General features: G+C 47.8%; 1 protein-coding gene across 2 annotated transcripts in view; it reads right to left on the minus strand.

Annotated features, from left to right (window-relative positions):
* Positions 1 to 22,330, minus strand: part of radil2a (Ras association and DIL domains 2a) — a 46,320-nt gene that overhangs the window by 22,602 nt on the left and 1,388 nt on the right. For both annotated transcript variants that reach the window (XM_063221126.1, XM_063221133.1), the window contains exons 2-9: positions 21,621 to 21,953; positions 21,018 to 21,256; positions 17,949 to 18,367; positions 12,747 to 13,508; positions 12,502 to 12,539; positions 10,803 to 11,032; positions 10,100 to 10,212; positions 1,648 to 1,864 (exon numbers count right to left, since the gene is read on the minus strand). In XM_063221126.1, coding sequence (XP_063077196.1) covers positions 1,648 to 1,864; positions 10,100 to 10,212; positions 10,803 to 11,032; positions 12,502 to 12,539; positions 12,747 to 13,508; positions 17,949 to 18,367; positions 21,018 to 21,256; positions 21,621 to 21,953 — 2,351 coding nt within the window. The remainder of the gene's footprint in view (positions 1 to 1,647; positions 1,865 to 10,099; positions 10,213 to 10,802; positions 11,033 to 12,501; positions 12,540 to 12,746; positions 13,509 to 17,948; positions 18,368 to 21,017; positions 21,257 to 21,620; positions 21,954 to 22,330) is intronic.

The following is a 22,330-nucleotide window of genomic DNA, read 5'->3' on the forward strand; positions in this document are numbered from 1 at the left end:
CACCATTTCAGTGAATCTACCATATTAGGTACAGTATAATAACCAATGTAACAATATTTAATACCATGTAATACTAGTGTAATACCAGTGTAACAATATGCAATATCAGGTACAGTATAATAACGAGTGTAACAGTATGCAATACCATGTAATATAGTGTAATACCAGTGTAACAATATGCAATACCATGTAATACCACTTACGCACAAACACATGATGTAAGTAAAAAAATGGCGGTGTTACACTGGTATTACGTAAGGGTTAACGTTCGGCGAGAAGGTCGCTACCGTGGAATAGCAGCACGACAGAGAGAATCTTTAGACCCCGACGCGGAGCGGAGGGGTCTTGTTCTCTCTGAAGTGCTGCTATTCCACAAAGCGACCGACTCGCCGAAAGTTAACCCGCTTATTATATGGATATACTTAAATGATTCACACATGGCGGGGACATTTCTTTAGCCCTATTTAATGTTAAGTCTATTATAGTTTTTAATGTCAAAAGATTGTTGCTGCGCAAAACAAAACAGTGCCGTTGTGGAACACCGCTAGGCAACAGCTAGCAGGTACCGGTAACAGGTAGCCAGGACAACAGGTGTTGTCTATCACAGCATCTGATTAGAGTCTTGTTGAAAAGTCGCTTTAGCAGTGAAAAGTCTTGTTGCCATTGACAGCGGTCTGTTATAGACCAACCCGTCCGTTATCGAAAAATAACAGACGTGCGAACGTTGGGGAGCCCGGTTGAAATGAATGGAGCATTCGACCGATGACGTCACACCATATAATAAATTGTATTAAATATTGTTACACTGGTTATTACACTGTACCTAATGTGGTATATCCACTGAACCATTAAAATAGTATTACCATTTGCCCCATTTTTTGCTTCATTTTCACAATAGTCGTTTGGTTTTAAGCCTATGCACGTCATGTCACGTCTGTATGTATCATATACGTTTACGAAATGGTGGACGGGAGTAGTAGGACTGATGGGGGACTGGAAGCGTCGCGTTTCGGGGATATACCTTAAGCAGTCGAAGGCGACTGCACAGGCAGTCTAGTTCAACACAGTTTAGATATGAATGCCGCCATCCATTTCTTAGTTCTCCGCTACAGATTCCATTGTAGCTATTCTGATGTGAATTGCCAAACTCTAATAAAATTATCCCAATCATTCATTCCGCATAGCTGGTGTTACAAGCTATCTGGCTCCCAGATGTCAAAGCCTACTCTGAGAGGTCAGGAAAAAGGAAGTAAATGTCTTCTAATGACTTAAAATTACTTCTGATCAATAACTGTGGTTCTCACATCTGGATAATCACCTGTTGTACAGTTGTGTTCAGTGGCTGCACGCCAATGAAATCTGCCTAGCTAACTGTCTGGTGTGCCAAGTCTTTTTTGCTTTATTTATTAATTTTTTTTGTTGCTTTATTTGCATTATTCATTGGCCAAATGGCTTTTTCCATGTGACGTCAGACACCTTCCATTCAATGGATTTGAAGCAGGTATAAGTAACATCCGGTGGCATGGACGTAAACTTACACGCCGCTGTTTTCAATAGAAACCGATAGCCATTTCATACCTGATTCACTTCAAAACAGAGGTTGTCTAACGTAATTGCGGAAAAAAGGGGGGTTCCATCCTCACTCACCTCTCTCCATGAGCGTGTTGAAGAGCGAGGCGTTGGTGAAGAAGAAGAGGTATGCGAGCAGCTGGGAGGAGATCTGCGTGTGTACCTGAAAGGCCTGCAGCAACTGTAGCGCCCCCTGCAGGACCTCCAGCACCGCGCTCACGCCCGCCGGCACACGCAGCTCGCTCTCCCAGAACGGGTTACTGTCCAGCAGCCCCGGCAGCACCGCATACATGCTCTGTGGAGGAGGGAGGGAGAGAACAGAACAGAACAGTGCAGGAGTAGGTTAAAGCCTAGGCATCTCATCTAAACGTCTGACCTGGGAGCAGGACAACCAAATAATCTGATAGAAAGAAAAAAGTCCGCTTCAACCAGGATTTTTCTGCCCCCGCTCTTTTTTATTTTTTCGTGACGTCGTTTCATGACTTTTCTTCTTATCTAGGACAGAACATAGAAACATATACACACACTGAATGGAGTGTAAAAGCATGGAGGGGGTTGCACATGGTCTGGAGAGGAGGGGGGAGAGAAGTAAGAGAATTGAGAAAGAGTGAGAAGATAGAAAAATGTGTGTGTGTGTGGGGGGGGGAGGGGGAGGGGGGTAGCGGGGTGATTGAGTGAGAAGGGAGACAATCTTTTAATTATATCGTTGACATTTGCTTTTGAATTATTGTATGATTACCACTTAAACCAGACATGCTACATCCACTCAACACCAGGGGAAAATCTTTCACTATATTCAGCACCATGTTTCTCCTTCTTGTAGGGATGCACCGATACTGGTATCAGTATCGCCTGCCGATACTGCTCATTATGCTCGTACTCGTACTCGTCAAGCACTTGCCGATACCAGTAACGATACTGCTATTACACAAAACAATGCGAAATCTAGTCACGTTCTGTGGACTTGAAAGCAGCCTGGGAAAAAAGTGCCACCTCATACATTTAATAACATTTAAATCTACATGGAAATGGACAATGCAAATAACACAGGTGGAAAAAAAACAAGGCCATGCATTTATTTTCTTTTTTTTTTTTAACTTTCTTTTTTATTAATTATTTACATCCAGATATCAAGTTACAAGCATGAAAAAAAGACAAAACAACACAATAATAAAAAACAAAAACAAAAACATAGTATAACAGCTTATGGGTTCATCGTCTTCATTTTTTAATATATAAATGCAAACAATCCAGTCTATTCATCTATAATTTGTTCAGTGGCATCATCTTTGTTTTTGTACCAGAGCCATTTCACCCATTTCCTTCCAAATAGTTCCTCCCGCATTTTCAAACAATGTGAGAACTTTTCCATGCTATATATCTCTTCCACTGTACTAAGCCAGTCTTCTTGAGTTGGGGGGTCTACCTTAAGCCATGCTCTTGTAACTGCTTTTCGGCTAGCTGCAAGTAGTACCTTAAGCAAGTATGTATCTTCTCCTTGAACCTCGTCTTCTGGTATATATCCTAAATATAATACCAGAGGTGTTTTTTGAATTTCATACCCCAGTATTTCTTTCAACTTTTTCCAAACTCCCTCCCAGTAATCCTCTATTTTTTGACATTGCCAGAATACATGTGCATGGTCTGCCTCCTTTTGACCACATAGCCTCCAACATGAGCTTTTGTGTGTATCTTCCTGTTATCTTTGGTGTTATGAAAAACCTTATGATAGTCTTCCACCCAAATTCACGACATATTCTTGAACCCGTAGCTGACTGTTGCGCTTTACACACATTATTCCAGTTTTCTTCCGTTATTTCTATGTCCAGCTCTTTTTCCCATTTTTCTTTTACATATGTGGTTGAATAACCTCCACTGGCTCCCAGGGCTTGGTATAGAGCAGAAATGACTCTGCACGTTCTTCCTTCATATGCATTTATTATTACTTTACAGATCCCATTTTGTTCTCTTGGTTCTTTTAATTTAATTTTCTTTATATAGTAATCTCTTACCTGGAAGTATCTATAAAGTTCCCTTGCATCCAGTCCAAATTTCTCTCTTAAAGCTTGAAAGCTCTGCAGCTCCCCCCTCTCAAGCAATGTGCACATGGCTGTAATACCCCTTTGTGCCCAACTCTCAAAGCCCTGATCATTTACCCCTGGTTTAAACCTCTTATCATGGGATAGCCATCTCAAAATCTTTGCTTCTGTTTGTAGATTATATTTGTTTATTACCAGGTGCCAGATCTCCAATGTGAATTTGCTTATTGATCCCAACATGGTCTCTTCTCGCTTGAATAGTTCCCTATCAGTTATTAGTACTTGTAGTGGGCTAGCCTGTTCTTTCATTTCTATATCTTTCCATCTGGCTATATATTTTCCATTGCACCAGTAAAATACTGCCCTGAGTTGTGCTGCATAGAAGTAGTCTTGTAGTTTTGGTACTGCCATGCCCCCTTTGACTTTAGGAAGCTGCATGGTGCGATATCTAATCCGTGGCCTCCTGCCTGCCCAGATGAACCTGGAAATCTGTCTATCCCATTCAATAAACTGTTTTTGTGGGATCATTACTGGCAAAGTTTGGAATAAGTAGAGCAATCTTGGTAATACATTCATTTTAATTATTTCTATCCTTGAACTAAGATCCAACTGTAACATTGACCATCTAGCTATGTCCCGCCTGAGTTCTTCATTAATCTGAGTATAATTTGCAGTGTACAGCTTTTCCACTCCCTTTGTAATGTTCACTCCCAAATATTTAATTGTTTCTGAGTTCCATTTAATTTTGTATTTATCTTTTAACTCTGGGGTTGGGGCATAGTACATGGCCAATATCTGAGTTTTGTCAACATTAAGTTTGTATCCTGAATAATAACCGTATTCCTCCAGTTGATTCATCAGTGCAGGAAAAGACTTACTGGGGTGTGTCAAGTAGGCCACCACATCATCTGCAAAGAGTCCTATCTTGTGCCATGCATTTATTTTCATTGTATTTTGGTGGTAAAATGTATCTCTACTCTGTATCGGCAAGTACACACATTAATGTACTCGTACGTGTATCGGTTTTTAAAAAAGTGGTATCGGTGTATCCCTACATTCTCGATGACCTGACACAGCAACCACAACCCAATTTCCCAGCCAGCAGAAACCCAACTACATCATTTATCACACTATAACCATGTTCCTTCTGGACCTGCTTCGCCGCAACTACCTTGAAGCCATTATGAGATCAGATGACCCAACCCTCAAGTCCATTTGTTTCAATAACATAACTGGACTAAATGAATACACATGTCTCTTTTGTGCAGGACCACAAAGGTTTGACAGATGTAATGACCTGACCTAAAGTACCCAATGCCCAACTTGGGTTAGAGTAGAGGGATAATTTATCATCTCTTTCAGGAATTATGAAAATGAGTGGAAGCCAACTGTAAAATATCTTAAAGCAACAATTCTGATGCCTTGGTAGCCATCTTGAAAGCACTGGCTTCATACATTTTCTTTTATCAGTTCTTACATTTTATACACAACATATGGCCAAATTCTGTCCACACGTTAAGTCATTGCTAAAAACAAACATTTGTGACGGCCAGACGCACGTTTGGTCGAACGAAGAACAGTGGACCCCCACCTCCTTCCCATCGTTCATTTCAGAACGTCTCGGGAGCTGCCACACCCCTGGGGTCACATCAGACAGGATGACACATCTCCTCACAACATAACCATGGCAACAAAGCGGAGCAGGCATTATAATCACAGCTCAGGAATGTCGGAACCTAAGCCTGACCGGTCCACTGCTGGACCAGATGACGTTCTCTTGCGATCACTCTCTCTCTTGAGCGCACTCATCCCCTTTCACTCAATTAAACACCTCTTTTTCACCGCTCTCGCACATTTGTCCTTTCTTTCACTCACTCACTCACCATTGCTTGCTTTCTCTTCCTGTACCCGCTCTCTGCTTTGTCACTCTTTACACAGGAAGGGCTAATGCGCAGTCATTCTTAAGAATGCAGCCTGATGGGAGAGAGGAACAGGAGGGGGCAGCGGCATGGAAATAGTCTCCCATCCCACTGCATAGCATGGCATACCCTATATCTCACCCCGCCCCTTCAAAGCCAGATTCCACACCTATCACTCCCGACTCAAGCACTCCCATGATACCTGGAGACCCCTATAGGAAAAGTGAGACCGACGGGAACAAAGGAAGATAAGGGCCTTCTTAAGAAGCACTTACTCTTCAAACACACACACACACACACACGCACACACACACACACACACACACACACACACACACACACACACACACACACACACACACACACAATTCCAAGGCTCTGCTTTCCGAGGCATTTCAGGTAGGCTAATTCTGGGGACAATGGAAGATGAAAGGGGCGATAGAAGCTGAAGGCCGGCAGCAGTGCAAACCTAATCCCTCTGTTTGTCCCAGCGGTGGGAAGCCATGAAATGTACTGGAGACCCTGACTTAAAGTCAGAACACCAAGACTGCCTCTGGGATCATTACAATGAGATTTGATCCTGGTGTGTGACCCTGCGTGTGTGTGTGTGTGTGTGTGTGTGTGTGTGTGTGTGTGTGTGTGTGTGTGTGTGTCTTAAGTGTTGGGGGAGATTTCACAGACTGTACCGGAAAACAAAGCAGGAAATTCCCTCCCCACCTCCCTATATACACACACGCACAGGCGTTCACACACAAACACACATACACAAACCTGACACAGTGAGTAGCACTGAGACAAATACAAGTGGGAGACATGAAACAGGGCAAAAGCTCGAGTCATCCCACTCCTTCAACAACACTACCAATTTCCAGCGACAAAACACTGAACAAATGTACAAAACATAAGATTGGCTTCAGCTTTGAAATCTAACTTCAGATTAAACATATTCCCAGGTCCTAGGCCGTAGCTCCAGTTCTCTCTCTCTCTCTCTCTCTCTCTCTCTCTCTCTCTCTCTCTCTCTCTCTCTCTCTCTCTCTCTCTCTCTCTCTCTCTCTCTCTCTCTCACACCCACAATGTTTTTTTTTTTCTTTACAGTTTTCCATGAGACATTAGTTCCCTTATCCTACTATGTGGAAGTGTGAAGTTGTGTACAGCATGTGTGTGTCGGTACGTGTCCGTGAGATCACACACAGAAGGAACTGAATCCCTGTAGGCAGCATCCTTTCTGGATAGAGGAAAAAACCTCCTTTGAGCCCATTCAGTCTTGACCAGCCGGTGGCCAACCGTCGTACCAGCTCACCCCCATTCAACAGACTGCTCTGAGGTGGTCTGGCTGGCGGGCTGGCTGGCACGGGGCAGCGGTTGCTGGGAAGAGACAAAGAGCCCCACCCCCATGGGGGATGGTGGCCATCCATTGAGTTCTGACCCCGGGTGAAGGCAGCGTCTAACGCCCGTTATTGTCTGCGCCGCACAGCACAGGCCATTACCTCATCGCCGGTCAAAGAGAGTTCAGTTTCCGCTAGCCAAACTCAAAGAATTTGTGCGTAGTGGATTCCTTTTCAATTACACACTGTGCATCCTTTTCTAATACGTACGTGCGTCCTTCTATACCTGCATTGCCATTACAGCCCTCACACCTTCTTGGTCTCTTTTGCTCATGGCACCCCCCGCCCCCCCTCTCTGTCTCTCTCTTTCCTATAACTATGGAAGGTGACTGTTCTTTTCCTGGGCAGGAAGCAAGGTCCAGTACAGGGCAGCAGCAGTCTGGGCTGAGTGATGCAGAGCAGGCTACAGCTGTTTCCCTGAGCTCCGGCGCCACGACCAGAGACGAGCTTCTCCCCACAGTGTGACGTGGTGGTGGACGCCCCTAAATGACATTGCGAAAATCTCTATTAAAGGATAACTTCTGCCAATTTCAATATGCTGTTGCATTGCTCACGCTACCCTTGACTTATCAGTACCCGGTGATGCTGCATTTTTCGACTCTGCCCTTCCCGAGGTCTCAGCTATTCTAATGGGGGCAGACTTTGTTTACAATAAAAACTTTAACATAGGCCTACTCCAAATATATCCCAAAAGGTATCGCTGTTTGCTAGATGTCTGCTGATGTTGCATAACCTTTTGGATGTTATTGGGAATAAATCAAGATGTTTTTTGTAAATGTAAACAAACACCTGCCCCCATTACAATGATCAGGATCTCAAAAAAAGTTGAAAAAAAAAGCTACTGACAAGCCCAGGGTAGTGCGGCCACCACAAAAGGGACGGGGCATCGTAGGGGGCTTCGCCTGGGACGCAATTCATTGTAGGGCCGCCACTGTGCCCAGCCAGTCAAGATAGTCAACCAGCTTGCCAGCCAGCCAGCCAGCCAGCCAGCCTGTCTGTCTAGAGGGCTTAGCATTGTGTGTTAGTGGTGTGACACACATCAAGTGACAGCTGTCTAATCTCTTCAGGTCAGGCGTAGCACCTCGCAGATGACCTGTCATCACCTCCACCACTCACTATGAGCTTGCTGAAGGAGGGAGAGTATGGGTGGGGGTGGGGGTGGAGGTTTACTCTCCTCAGGTCTGGCGTAGCACCACGTACAGTACTTGTCATTACCACCACAACTCACTATGAGTGAGCTTGCCAAAGCAGTACATGGGGCCAGGGGGTTTAACTAAGCTGACAGGCAGAGTGACCGGCTGGCCTCTCTCCACTCCAGCTATGGGACCAACAACAGAACAAAAAAACAAAACAAACAGAGTGTCGGCGAGGGGGGACACATGACTACGCCCAGAACAGAACAGCCGGACAGTCGATCGATCGAAGCGCACGGACATGAGTTGTCATCACCACACAACTCATGATGCACTAATGGTAAGTGTTAGTGGGGTAGGGGTGGGGGGTTTAACAGAGGTGACAAGCAGCGTTAGCGGTTGGCCTCTCTCGACTCCAGCAGCGGGACAGCGAGCGACTACAGAATAAAACAAACAGAATCTCAGCACGGCGCGGGACACACGACTCCACCTACAACAGAACACAACACAACAGAACAGGCAGCCGGGGTCGGTCGAGGCCCACAGTTGCCACGGCAACAGGGCCACCGCAGCAGCTCCACCCAAAGCCAGCAGCCCACTGCTACTGCAGACAAGTGTTATGGGTGGAAGAAGAATGGAAAGAAGAAAATGAACACACTGAAAAAGGCTACAACTCTGTGGTCACAGAGAGGGGAAGAATGAAAGCCAGAGCCAGGGAGAAATTAAAGGGAATATAGGAGGATGATGAAAGAGGAGGAGGAAGAGAGAGAGAGAGAGAGAGAGAGCGAGAGAGAGCGAGAGAGAGAGAGCGAGAGAGAGCGAGAGAGAGAGAGAGAGAGAGAGAGAGAGAGAGAGAGAGAGAGAGAGAGAGAGAGGTTCCATGTCCTGTGGTCTACTCTATACTGGATAGGTAGTGACTATCCAGGACCAGGCGCCTTCTTTCCCCTCTCCCTTATTGTGAAACCTGAATGCCTCCTATTGTTTATAGTGTCTAAAAAACATTCCATTTTAAGAACCATGCATTACTCTCATCAAGAATTCTTTCAAAATATACAATAAGAGGACAAAAAGGAGCCACTGATTACTCAGGACACACAATGTCCAGAGAACACTCTCGCCGCCTCAGACCCTGAGGTGCCACGATGAAGCAAAAGCTTGATTGTGAAATCGCCTAAACCCCAAAGAAAGTTGAGCAGAGTTTGAGATGGTATGTTTTGCAAAAACAAACACACATACCGTTTTTTACAGCTCTCTGTCTCTGTCTCTGTCTCTGTCTCTCTCTCTCTGTCTTCCTTGCGCCATCTCTCTCTCTCGTACACATGCACACAGATTTTAGGCTAAAAGCGGCATGGAAAAAAATGTCTGTTTCCACTGGCTTGTTCAGCCTTTTCTGTTTTGGTACTGGCACCAGTCAGTGCATGCTAGAAAGAATGGTGTTTACAGAAGTACCCTGGTCCTGTCGCTCCAATTGCCGTATCTACCCAAAGGTTTTTCACACCTTGTAAGGGAATGAAATGGCTCAATGTAAATGAGTGAGCGAACCAAACCACTGGATTCCTGTAAATGCCACCATGCAATGGGTGAGTTTGTATGGTAGTAGTGGAACTTTCTTGTCCCCAAGGGGCAATTGTGTTTGCAGTACAAATGCTGGCACCAGGCACAAGACACAGACAGGCATAACAGGCAGCAACAAACAGCAAAAAAAAAAAAAAACGCAGAACATTACTACTCATAGCACACGCTACACAGCAAGGCTGGATGACTTCTGGTTAAAAGTTCACCTCGTTTATTGCTTTAATGGCTGGAGGGATAAAGGAACAAATTGACCTGTTTTTAGACAGAAGGAATGGCTAGAAGAATGTGTATGTGTGATAGAGAGAAGGAGAGAGTAAAAGAGAGCACAGGTGTGTGTGTGTGTGTGTGTGTGTGTGTGTGTGTGTGTGTGTGTGTGTGTGTGTGTGTGTGTGTGTGTGTGTGTGTGTGTGTGTGTGTGTGTGTGTGTGTGTGTGTGTGTGTGTGTGTGTGTGTGTGTATTGCTAAGAAGTGCTGCCTACCTTGGTGAGGTAATAGACACACTGCTGGAAGGTGAACATGATGACCTCCTCCAGCACCGTCATGGCCTCCTCACTGGCCACACGAGTGGAGAGGATCTGGGAGTCATTCAGGCCTGAGGAGAGGAGAGGAGAGGAGAGGAGAGGGTAGAGTAGAGTAGAGGGGAGGGGAGAGGAGAGGAGAGGAGAGGAGAGGAGAGGAGAGGAGAGGAGAGGAGAGGAGAGGAGAGGAGAGGAGAGGAGAGGAGAGGAGAGGAGAGGGGAGAGGAGAGTGGAGAGTGGAGAGTGGAGAATGGAGGAGAGCAAAGAAAGAGGAGACAGTGTCAGGGGTTAGAAGGGAGACAGGAGCAGGGGAGCCATCACCACTTCACATCCTAGATGACTAATGAGGCATGTCAACACACACATACCACACATGCCAACCCAAAACAGAACTACTAAGTCAGTAGAAGCATAAGGGGTGGGGGAGTCAGTAGAAGTAAGTCAGTCAAAGCGTCAGGGGTGGGGAACCTATGTCTCAAGGACTGTAAGGCAGTCATATCCGGGCCCCCTTTGGCCCTGATGTGGCTCAAACGGCAGGACACTGCACTGCTACACTGGTGACCTGGGTTTGATTCCGGTCTGGGACGTTTGCTGACACATCTTTAAAATAAAAGAGGCCCCGTGCGGTTAGTCTCCCTGGTTGGTTAGTCCTTGTTGTGGGTACCTGTGCTGTGCTGGTCCTCCTCCTCCCCCTGCTGTGTGCCGCTGCTCTGGCCCCAGGGCAGCAGCAGGGGCACCTCGTGCTGGATGAAGTGCAGCAGCTCCACAGAGTTGGCCATCCACAGCACCAGCGGCTGCAGACCCGGCACCAGCTGGGCCATGCTGAGAGGACGCACCTCCAGCTCCTCTGGCTCTTCTAGCTCCTCTGGCTCCTCTGGCTCCACAGCACAGCTCCTGCAGACACATGGGCAAGGAAGGAAGGAAGTTGTTGCTTAAGTCGCACAAGTCCTCCCACTTGGCAGCCATCTTGGTGACGGATCAGGGCGGCTATTTCATTAGAAAGACCAGGGCATCTCAGAATGAGTGGGAAAACATGAGATACAGACTGTGGGAGAACTTGGCCATTATAATATGGTTTACATCACGATTCCAGCCATATGATTTGTGTATCGCTATCTAAGATTGACCGTATACATGCACCGTAAAACATGGTTCTCCTTGCAGCTAATTATGAACTGCGCATGCACAGCACTTCATGACAATACATTCCGCTTTGCTGTCTGTAGGATCAAGTAGCGCTGACTCCTCAGCCCTGGGTTTATACAAACACCAGCACAGATTGTGCTACGTGTGGATTAAGTCGCTTTAGTACACTGTAGTGGGATTCCTAGAATGATCAAAGCAGCAGATTTTTTTCTTTAAATCTTGCCTTTGCGGTACTTGACAGCAATTCCACCAAATCCTCTTTGCATACTTTAACTTCATTAATGATCTTTGGGTGCAAGCCATTTTGAAGAAAGGTGGCTTCCAAGTGAAATGTAATGGCACGGTTTAGTGCAGTTTCAAATCGATAGGCCTGTGTAGTGAAGCATAGAGGGTAGCTTTTGATTCCCAAACACTCCATTAAAACAGTGAAGCTTTACAACGCTGTGCAAAATTTTGCCCAACAACAACGCCACAAGTACAAGTTACAGCTCTGCCTTATGTTTTGTTTTAGTTTGGCAACATTATCCTAGAAATCACATGGGTTTGTCCCAGAAAACATTTCCGAGTTTGCAAGTCAGTGGAGTGTACAGGAAGAGCAGCTGTGTTCCTCTTGCTGCTGGTGGAAATGTCTCCCCTCCCACCAAAGGAAAGGGCACTGGAGACCTTAGGGGCCATGTTTTAATCAACACGACTGGGAACACACAGACACACCAGCCCCACAGATGAGGACTGTGGTGCAATACACGCCCGCACACAAGCACACACACACGCACTCACACACACTCACACATACACCCAGAAACGTGACCAGTGTTTGGCACTCAATCGACCTGTTGATTGACATCACATGTTGTTGATGTCATGTCACATGATGAGGGACAAAAATAGATTGAGGAGTTCCTGTATTGACAAATTGTTCCCATCTCAAGGAAGAGGAAATGAGAGGATGACATCATGAGTAGCAGTCATAGCTGCACTGGGCAGTTAAGATAAGCCCAGTAGATACTATGGTAGAACATTAACCACTCAAAGGAGCCATGGAATTCAACAATACCACCTGCTTCAAAGGAGCACCACATTTCACTAAACCATGCAGGTTACACTACATGGCAATTCCTATTCTGCAGTAATATCAGCATTTGGAGACATCAGAATTTTGAGAAAATGGAGACATGCAAGCATAAAGCATGAAAATGGAGACATGGAAGACTTCATACCTGTCTGGCTGGATGACTGCTAACTCTTTGGTTCTCTCCTGTAAGAAAACAAGGAATGAAATGCATAATAACGAAAGATACTACACATCAATTTCTAAAGCACTCAACTTGCATGACTTGGCAGAAGATATTATCATATAAAAAATGGAAAATAACAAATCCAGAAAATTCTAAAGGAATTGGAGCAGCCAGTTGATGAGATGGCTACATCAGTAGAGGTAGCCAATAGCGTGTGTCCAACTCACCCACATGGCCAGCTGTATCTGGCTGGCGAGGCGCAGCAGCAGCCGGCGCAGGTTGGCCATCTTGAAGTGGGCGGCCGAGTGCTGGATGCAGAGGCAGAGCAGGAAGGCGGGCGTCAGCTTGGGCTGCTCCGCTCCGCCGGCCGCCGGGTCCACCGCCGCCAGGATCTCCTCCAGGAGCCGGTCCTCCTGGGGCAGCTCGTACGGCAGGCACAGCTCCCGGCCCTCCAGGTCCCTCCACGCCAGGATGGGCCTCCCAAACCTCCTGCGCCCCCCAACCCCAACACCACCACTAACGTTTTTGCCTCCAGTACCCACGATCCAGGCGGCTCTCCCGCGTCCCTCAGGGGCCTCTTCGCCGGGCGCTGGGCTCATCCAGGTGACCCAGTTGGGTGGCAGCTGGCTGGCAGCGGTGGCCGTGGGGTCCTTGAACATGAAGAGGTAGTGCTGGCCCAGGCCCACCAGGTCGCCTGGGCTGAGGGCCGCCTCGTGCTTCACGGGGACCCCGTTGTGGGTCACCACGGCCCCTTGGAACGGTTCCAGAAGGGTGACAACGCCGCCGCCGCCACTGCTGTGTTTCCCCTCACCGTCGCTGTACTCGCTGATGTTGGCGTCTTGGCGGCGTACACGGCAGTGCTGGGGCAGCACGTCGGGGGCGAACAGCAACACGTCTACCTTCAGCCGCTCCTCGTCCTCCCCCTGGCGGTGCTCGGACCAGCAGCCAAACACACAGCTGCTACCGCTCAGCAGGTAGATCACAAAGTCCTGAGGTTAGGGTGGAGAAGGGAAGGGGGAGTTGGTCAGGTCAATGACATTTTATAGTAGTAGTATGTGTACTAGCACACGTCAAGGTGGTGCTATCACAGCTAATGCCACAATTATATGGATTTTTTTTGTGGATTATCCAAGAAGCATATTCATTGCAGTACATAATGACGTTTGCGTTATGTTGGCATTACCTCCGCCAAGGAGGTATGTTTTCAGTCGCGCTGATTTGTCTGTCTGTCTGTCCGGGGGGTAATTCAAAAAGTTATGAACGGATTTGCATGAATCTTTGTGGAGTTGTTGGAAATGACAAAAGTATTCCGTCATCCATGCATCAAACCAAGTCCTTGACAAAAACTTTTTCAGCAAAAAGACTAGGCTCAAGTCAGGACTAGGCCAAATCATGCAGTGGAAAACTGGACCATAATGTTTAACGCTTTCCTGAGACTAGGTAACGAGCAACCTGAAACTTTTACCTATGTAATCAATTATTAACTGAACGGATATTGAACATTTTATGGTACCTACATGACAAAAGCGGTTGTTGACATGAACAAATTGAACAAATTCTTGATTTTGTTGTTTCTTTCCTACAAGGATCAAGAACACACACACAGAAACCAGCCCACACACACACACACACACACACACACACACACACACACACACACACATCACGCCTCAGGTGACAAGAGTCATAAAGAGGCGTCATTGTTGTTGCGTTAACTATGATGGCCTGACTCATGGTAACGGGCAACCTGTAAAAATTACCTGTGAAATCAATTATTAAACGGCTCAACAGACTAAAGTAAAGAGGGACATTCTATGGCAGGCGTAGGCCTACCTAACTAACTACATGACAAACGTAGTGACAGTAGCTTGTTGACATGAGAAAATGCTTCTTTTTCCCCTTAAGACCACACAGAGAGGGGGGCGGGCAGAGAGAGAGAGAGAGAGACAGAGACAGAGACAGAGACAGAGAGAGAGACAGAGACAGAGACAGAGAGAGAGAGGGACAGACAGACAGACTGACAGACAGACAGTGTGACAGTGAGAGAAACCCACACACAAACACCCGCATCACCCCTCAGGTGACCCAGTCATAAAGTGGTGTCGTTATTGCTTCATTATTGCCCAACAACAACGGTGTCGCTCTGACTCATTGCCGCCTGCCTGATGTACTGTCTTGCACGTGTCCCAAACCTGAGTGAGCTGGGCTCAAATTACAGGCCCCTGCCGAAACGGCCTTGTCTCACTCCTCTGGTATGCGGCCCACTGTATGTACATCACATCACAGGCCCTGACTGACAACGCCGCACTCGGCTCAAGGACAACAAACAGCCGGGAGGCTAATTAGGAGGAACAACAGGTTATTCAGTAACAGCCGGACACATCATTGGCTCTAATGTGGGACAGTACATGGTGGAGGAGAGGAGGTCTGGGGTGGGGGAGCGGGTAGAGGGTGTACCTGTGGGACAGGACTGGCAACCTTGGCCGGATGAGGCCCACTACAACAATGACCGATTCTTCATTAAAATCCTCTGCACTGTCTGTCAACACTGTGTGTATGCACTGCACTGCACCGCACGTGGCCCTGCTAAGTCCAAGTGCATACAGAGAGGCATAATAGCTGTGATGGACAGATACTCAGACAGACACTCTACCTCCCCAACGTGCACTGCTGGAAGTGTTGGGGGCGCCTTGAAAAACATTTCAAGCCCCTTGTGTATTAATAGCAATCTAATACACTGGCAAAGCTGGGCCCCTAGAATGCAGTGAAACACCCCGCCCCACACGCACACTACCACCAAACCCCCTAACCAAGTCTTGTCCTTCCTGACCCCATCTTGTCCTGTCACCCTATCCACAGCCCCCCCCGGCACACGTACACCTCATTTGTCCCGGCCAGGCCCAGGCCGCCTCAGCAGGCATGTCAGAAGCCCTCACTGCCATATCACTGGCACAGCAGGAAAGCGCTGAGTAAACCACTTCATCACAGAGTTGCCCAGAGCGTCAACATGCGGTGATTCTGGTAAGGTGAGCGAAAAAGAAAAGGCCCTGTTTTTACTCAGATATGGCTCAGCTCAGCAGCACAGCAGAGGTGGAAGCCAGGGGAGAGAAGAAAGAATGATATTTTGAAACTGCTGATGTTGTGGGTTTTATATGTTTGTGCCTGTGTGTGTTTGCAGACAGCCAGGCACGCGATAAAGACAGAAAACAGTGAGGAAATCAAAACCGCAAAAAAAAAGACCGAAAGAACAAAAAGAAAGAGTACCGTGTGTGGGTGTCAGTGTGGGTTCTCATGAGTCCCTCCTCCAGAGCTGCTGGTCTTTAATCACTACTGTATATGTGTGTGTGTCTGTCTGTGTGTGTGTGTGTGTGTGTGTGTGTCTGTGTGTGTGTGTGCGTGTGTGTGTGCTAAGTTTCACCACCACAACACAGCACAGGGGACTGAACTGAACATTCCTTCATGTGCTAGCTAGCGGATGGTTTTGTGGTGTACTGTGGCAGCCTGAGAGGGTGCTACGTTCAGCCAGAGAGGGTGTTTTGCACCCTTGCCTGCTTCCTTCCTTCCACTCCAGTGGGCATGCGGAGAGCTCCTACAGTACAAGTACAGGGGGAACCGTCTGGGGACACAAGTCACCTGGCTGCTACTACCACATCACATGGCTTTGTGTCTGCCGAAACCACCCACACACGCATACACAGCACAGAGTTTTGGGCCAGAGGAATTTTGAGTTAGGATTCCACACGTACACATGTGGGTAGGTCACACACACACACAGGCACACACACAATCTTCAAGGGGTGCCAGTCACTACCTACCCGTATGATACTTCAAAAGCCAATGCTAACAAGCAAAAAAAAAAAACACATGCAAATACTCACCCACCCGACCTCAGCACAGATTTTTGGGCCAGTGGAATTTTTAAAGTTGGGATTGAGTCTACATTAGTGTTTCTCAACGGGGCGCTACAGTCGTCCCAGGGAGCAGCCAGGGAGCCCTAAGGGGGCATTGAGGAGGATACAGCTGAGTGGGGATGGGGCTTGGTTCCTATTGGGGGGCATTAGTCCATTCTATTTTTCAATACTAAGGGGGGCGTTGGTAGGCTTATGTTGATGTCAAGGGGGCGTGGGGAGGCTTATGATGGGGTCAAGGGGCGCTTGTTCAGAAAAGGTTGAGAACCACTAGTCTACATGGAGACATGTCAGTAGGTTACACACAGACAGAGTTTCTCCTTCACTACCTATGACACCAATGACAAAAAGCCTGTGCTGACAAGCTTCACCCTCACTGCCCACTATAATCTCCTACATGCCTCCCCTTAGCCCTGGTCTCAACACCTGCCAAGGCGCCCAAGGCTTAGCGGCGCCACTGCCAGGAGACGTTCTTCACAGACTTAAACATAGACATAGGCCAATCCAATAGCAAAGCCTGTGCCAAAATAACCAGTGCCCAGATCACACACACCTTCAAGCCTGTCAAAGGTTACGGCGTCAATCTTCAGAGAACCTTCATCGGGGATCTTTAATTTGTTAATGAGATGTCTCCTAAGAGCAGATGACCATTCCTTTACACTTCATCCTAGTCAAGGAGTTATCGAACACGTGGCGTTCAGAAAATTGGATGAGAAATTAAGGGACAAATGCTGCCCGTCACAGCTAAGTTGAGATGAGTTCAATTTGAAATCTGAGTCTGACGTGTGCCACGATAACGCCACAAATGTTTCATCGACTCCTGCAAAGTCTTTGCCGACAAACGATCACAAATGAAAGAACTGTGATTATGGTGTCTCGTGTCCTTAGTTGAGATTAGTTCACACATTTACACTCACTCACGCAACATGGAATTTCTTTGGTTGCAATCAGGTTCCTCATTGTATACAGACCAGGGGTGCATTTCTCAAAACCAAAGTTGCCTACAACATTAGCTATTTTGTTGTTTTCAACGCATTTTCCCATTGGCAACTACCAAAGTTGCTAACAGGCTAACAACTTCTCTTGAGAAATGCACCCCAGGTGAGTAGTGGAGGGACCCATGGAAGTTGAGATGTTTAACTTTGTACCTGCCTACTTCACAACATCTGCACCCCGCACATCTCTCAATATGTGCATGTGGCCCCGTAGGCACAAGAGAGTATTGTTTCTTTATTATCCTTTATTTAGCTAGGATTGTCCCACTCCCATGGAGACTAATGCTGGATCTCAAATGGTGCACTTGTGGACTTCAGTCTTCATCCGTCAGTACGCATAGCGTAGTAAATACGCACCAAAACATGTGCCCGAAGTGCACAAGCGCACAATCTGAGACACAAGGTATGTGTCTCTTCTGCCAGGGAGTCCTGATCAAAATGGCAGCCTACACAAAGTTCCCGAGAAGCAGACAGACATACTAAACACATAATAAGGAATAATAAGGAGTGAGTAATTGGCCCTCACCTGTCGGTAGTTGTATCCCTGCAGCAGTAGGAAGTACGGGAAGTCGAATGGCGGGTGGATGGAGTACTGCGTGCTGTTGTCGTCGCTGCTCTCCGTCTCCTCCTTCTCCGTGCGCAGGCTGTCCGCCTCGGGGCTGTCGGGGGCCGCCATGCCCGGCGGGCTGGCCGGCGGCGTGGCGGGGGTGGTGGGGGCTGAGGAGGAGGAGGTGGTGCTATAGGGGTCTCCTCCCCTGCTGCTGCTGCTGCCGAGGGCCAGCTGGGTGCGGCGCGCCTCCTGGCCCATGGCCGACACGTCCATGTCGCTCAGGCTCCGCCAGATGGGAGGGCCGTCCGCCTCGCTACCCTCACTGCTGCCGTCCACAAACAGGGAGGTGACGCGGTGCCGGCCCCGCGTCAGCTTACGCACCTGCGCATTCAGGCCTGGGACACACATGACACAAGGACAGGGGAGTGGGTTACGCTTTGATGGCTAGGTAGATACTGGGGAGCACGCCAAGAAACTGGCTTGGCAGTTAATCAGGTCAAATTAACCCTGGGGTTCTGTGGTAAATCATCTAATAGAAGAGACTGGTGGCCTCATGTTCTTAACTGAGCAGCACCTGTGTGCTATCTATTAGTAGACTTACCACACACTGTAGGTTAACTAGCCTGGTTTATCACTTAACCAGTGTCTTGGAAACAACATAAGACACAACAATAGGGAAATGTGTTATTCCATTTTTTTACAGCTATGGTGGGGAGCAATACGTCTGAGGGCTGCAATAGAAGGGTAGAGAGGGGAGGAGAAGATGAGTTGAGTTGAAAAGGGTGATGTGACAAAGAACCGCAAAGAAAATCATGATTTCAACACTAGAAATTAACATTTCTTCAAGTGACTGGAGTCCTGGTCCAGCCCTGGCTCAAACGGCTGGGGACTCGACTGCTACACTGGCCCGAGGTCATTTAGGCATCTAAAGTACTAAGTCAAGGGTGGGCTTACAACAACCATAAGAGGCACTGACATATCTGCAAAGTCAACACAACAAAATAAGGTCTTCCACCGGTCTGTTAATCATTCCAACTTTACTTTACCCTGACTGCATGAAAGGAAAAAAACTGTCCCATAACATTTAAGTTATAGCATAAGACAGTATAGCTAAGAAGATAGACTGTAGGGTTAATGACCAATATACATTCATTTAATGGGTCCATGGTGTTAAGGTTATGGTCCTAACTGGAGATAAGGAGGACTGAAGAGAAATGAGGACAGTGACTATCAAGAAGGTCATAACATGACACAGTTAAGCAGACCAAAACCAACACAGCCTGGGAAAACCAGCCCAGCACACCTGAGAACATTCACTCTATATGTTACCATAGGCATGGGAGGCCTCCAGAACAACAATGGCCAGCTGATCATACATTAAACTGGGAGTGATTAAAGCCATGGCGATCAGGTTAAGCTGGTCAAGATAGAATGATAACATAATATAACACCCCCACCCCAGGCCTCCCGCCTCACACCCAGAGTGAGAAAGGCCTCCCACCCAGCCAGAGATCTGAAGGCCTAGGTTCCCACACTCATCACTACAAAGCCACAGAGACTAATGTCACTCAGACTGGTGTGAACAATGCAAAACACTCACTGAGGGATAAAATGTAGAAAGAGAGGGCACATGGGGGTAGGGGGGGGGAGAGAGAGAGAGAGAGAGAGAGAGAGAGAGAGGGGGGAGGGGGATGCGTGACCTGATAACACCTCCTAAAACAAACAAGAGAGTTGGAACTCCATCAGTGCCTGCGCCATCCACATGGCGGAACAGAAGAAAAAGAACAGAAGAGGGAAAAAAAGAGAGAGAAGAGGAAATCCTGAGTAAGAGAGCTGGAGCTTATGTGCTCTCTCAACTCTCTCGCTCTTTATCTCCCATGCGCAGGAGTTTACTACCAGCCTGATGCAACACTCCCTGTGTGCACCTCCAGGGCCGGGGAACAGCAAGGGTGCCGGGAGTGCCAAGAGGCCAAAGAGGTCTCGCCACCGGCCCCCGGGAATGTGATGTGAGAGGGTGTTGTGGTGTGGTGGTGGTGGAGGGGTGGTGTTATCAGTGTTGGAAGTGGGCGTTTGTCTCGATCTGCATTGTTTAAATCTGCAATGAGGGCACTCAGTTTTCCCTCGAAATGTTGAGTCACACGAACACACGCACAAGCACACACACACGCAGATTACAACAACGCCATGCGCCGAGCCAAAGGCAACACGACCACCACACATTCTCCCGGCCACAGGAAACACGCACCAGTGGAAAGATAAACAAACTATCGTGGGACACATTAAAGCTTGCGCGCACGCGCACGCACGCGCACGCACACACACGCACACGCACACACACACACACACACACACACACACACACACACACACACACACACACACACACACACTTCAGTCCAGTGGGAAATACCTGACAGGGCAGACCAATAAACTGCAATTATGGCGGGGGCGCTGACTTCCTTAAGTGCCCAATTGAAGGGGACAATGACAGAAAAGGGACGAGAAGGTGTCACAATCTACTGAGCGGGCCCGCCAACAGCGGTCAGGGTCAGTGTGTAAAAACACACCACAGCACAATTTGAGGAAAACATGGGAGTTCGCGATAGTGTGGCTGAATGCCACAGTGACCTTATGAATCGAAATAAGCTGCGGAATCAAAAGCCTGATTTTTGTGAAAGTGCACAATGAGACAAATGCTATGCATACCATATCAATGCTGCAACGCGTTCTGTACAGTGTGCAGCTCTTCTAAGGAGTCCAACATGTTCTGATGTCCAAGACCAGAGGTCCATTCCCTGCACCAATAAACACCTACACAGTGACTATGTGCATGCTGGTCAGGCACTGTGCTCCTGAGCAATAAAAGTACTGCTTTTTAAATTGTGCAGCTGAAGTAGAGATACCTACATCTTTTGTTATACACGGCAGTGTACAAGACACCACAAACATTTAACTGTTTCTCTTTTGATGAACACGGCGAGGTAGAACATGAACCACAGATGGGACAAAACCACATGGACTCTGCTAAACCCATGAAGTTCTCACCCGCAGTGACAGTGTCTGTGTCCCGGGCGCTGCGTTCCTCCACCGCGGCCCTCCTCTGGATCTCGAAGCGCCTGGCCAGGCCCTGCTTGGGCTTCCAGAGCGCCTGCAGCATGAGAGGACGCTCGTGGTCGCCCACCACCCGGAAGCACTCCGTCTTCCACTGGTGGTCCGCACCGCCCGTCTGCCCAATCACGTCGCACAGCACGTATTCGGATGCGTCCTCCTTCTCCAGGCAGTATCTACACGCAGGGGGAGATGCAAGAAGACCAGGTTTGACATGATATGGACGAGAGCACTTAGGGATCAGGGACATTCTGAGGCCGAGGTGTAGTAAAATGTAATGCAACCTTTGTTGAAGACGTAGTTACTCAAGATTCAAGATTATTTGTCCTGCAGGAAATGTGTCTTGGACGATCACAAAGCTGCTGCACCATACAACACATAACACATAACAAAAAACAACAACTTTGGATCCTTCCAGATGGAATGTCAGAACACGTCACAGTCTGCCAGTCAGCTACACGGTCAGCACCAGTTTGACCTGTCAACCACCCCAAACTAAAGACACCCAAGTACAACCCTATACACTTCTCTCTCTCTCACCTCTCCAGGGCCTCCTTGACCAGCTCCTTGGCACTGGAACGGGTGGTGGCCAGCACGCTCTTGTAGTTGGCGCCCTGGCAGATGTCGCTGCCAAAGATCTTTAGGATGCCGGGGGCCGACATCTGGCTGGAGAGCTCTGCCGGGTCGTCGGTGGCAGATGCGGGCCGGTCTCCGAGCCCGCCCAGGCTACGGCTGCCCCCATCCCGCAGCAGCGGGCTGCGGTTGAACACGGTGGACAGCCGGTTGTTGTGGCGCCGGATCTTGCTCTTGGCCGGCTGCCGCACGCCCGTGGAGCTCTCCACCGAACGTGTGGTGCTGTCTGAGGTGTTGGACCTGGGAGAGAAATAAGACGCAGAAGGAATGCTTCTTTGTTTGGCTTGTTTCCACTTGAACACTAGGGCTATTAATTATTACTTGCATAGTCATGTCAACATTATGTCCATGTTTTCGTTAACACTTCAGAGTAGGGTTCGCATGTCAATCCCCTAACGCATACCTGTGTATAAATGACTTATCAGCAATGTCAATCATTTATTAGATGTGTATACCTTGTTTGTTGCTAGTAAGGCCTTTATTACTAGATTTTGTTGAACACATGTCTTATAATCACTTACACAGACAGTACCGGTAATAGGCATGAATATATGATAAATATGTGAAGCCTTATTACCCAGTTCTATTATACATCAATGCGTGTTAAAACCTTTTAC

Source organism: Engraulis encrasicolus, chromosome 2, assembly GCF_034702125.1.
Source record: "Engraulis encrasicolus isolate BLACKSEA-1 chromosome 2, IST_EnEncr_1.0, whole genome shotgun sequence".
In the NCBI taxonomy this organism is placed as follows: Eukaryota; Metazoa; Chordata; class Actinopteri; order Clupeiformes; family Engraulidae; genus Engraulis; species Engraulis encrasicolus.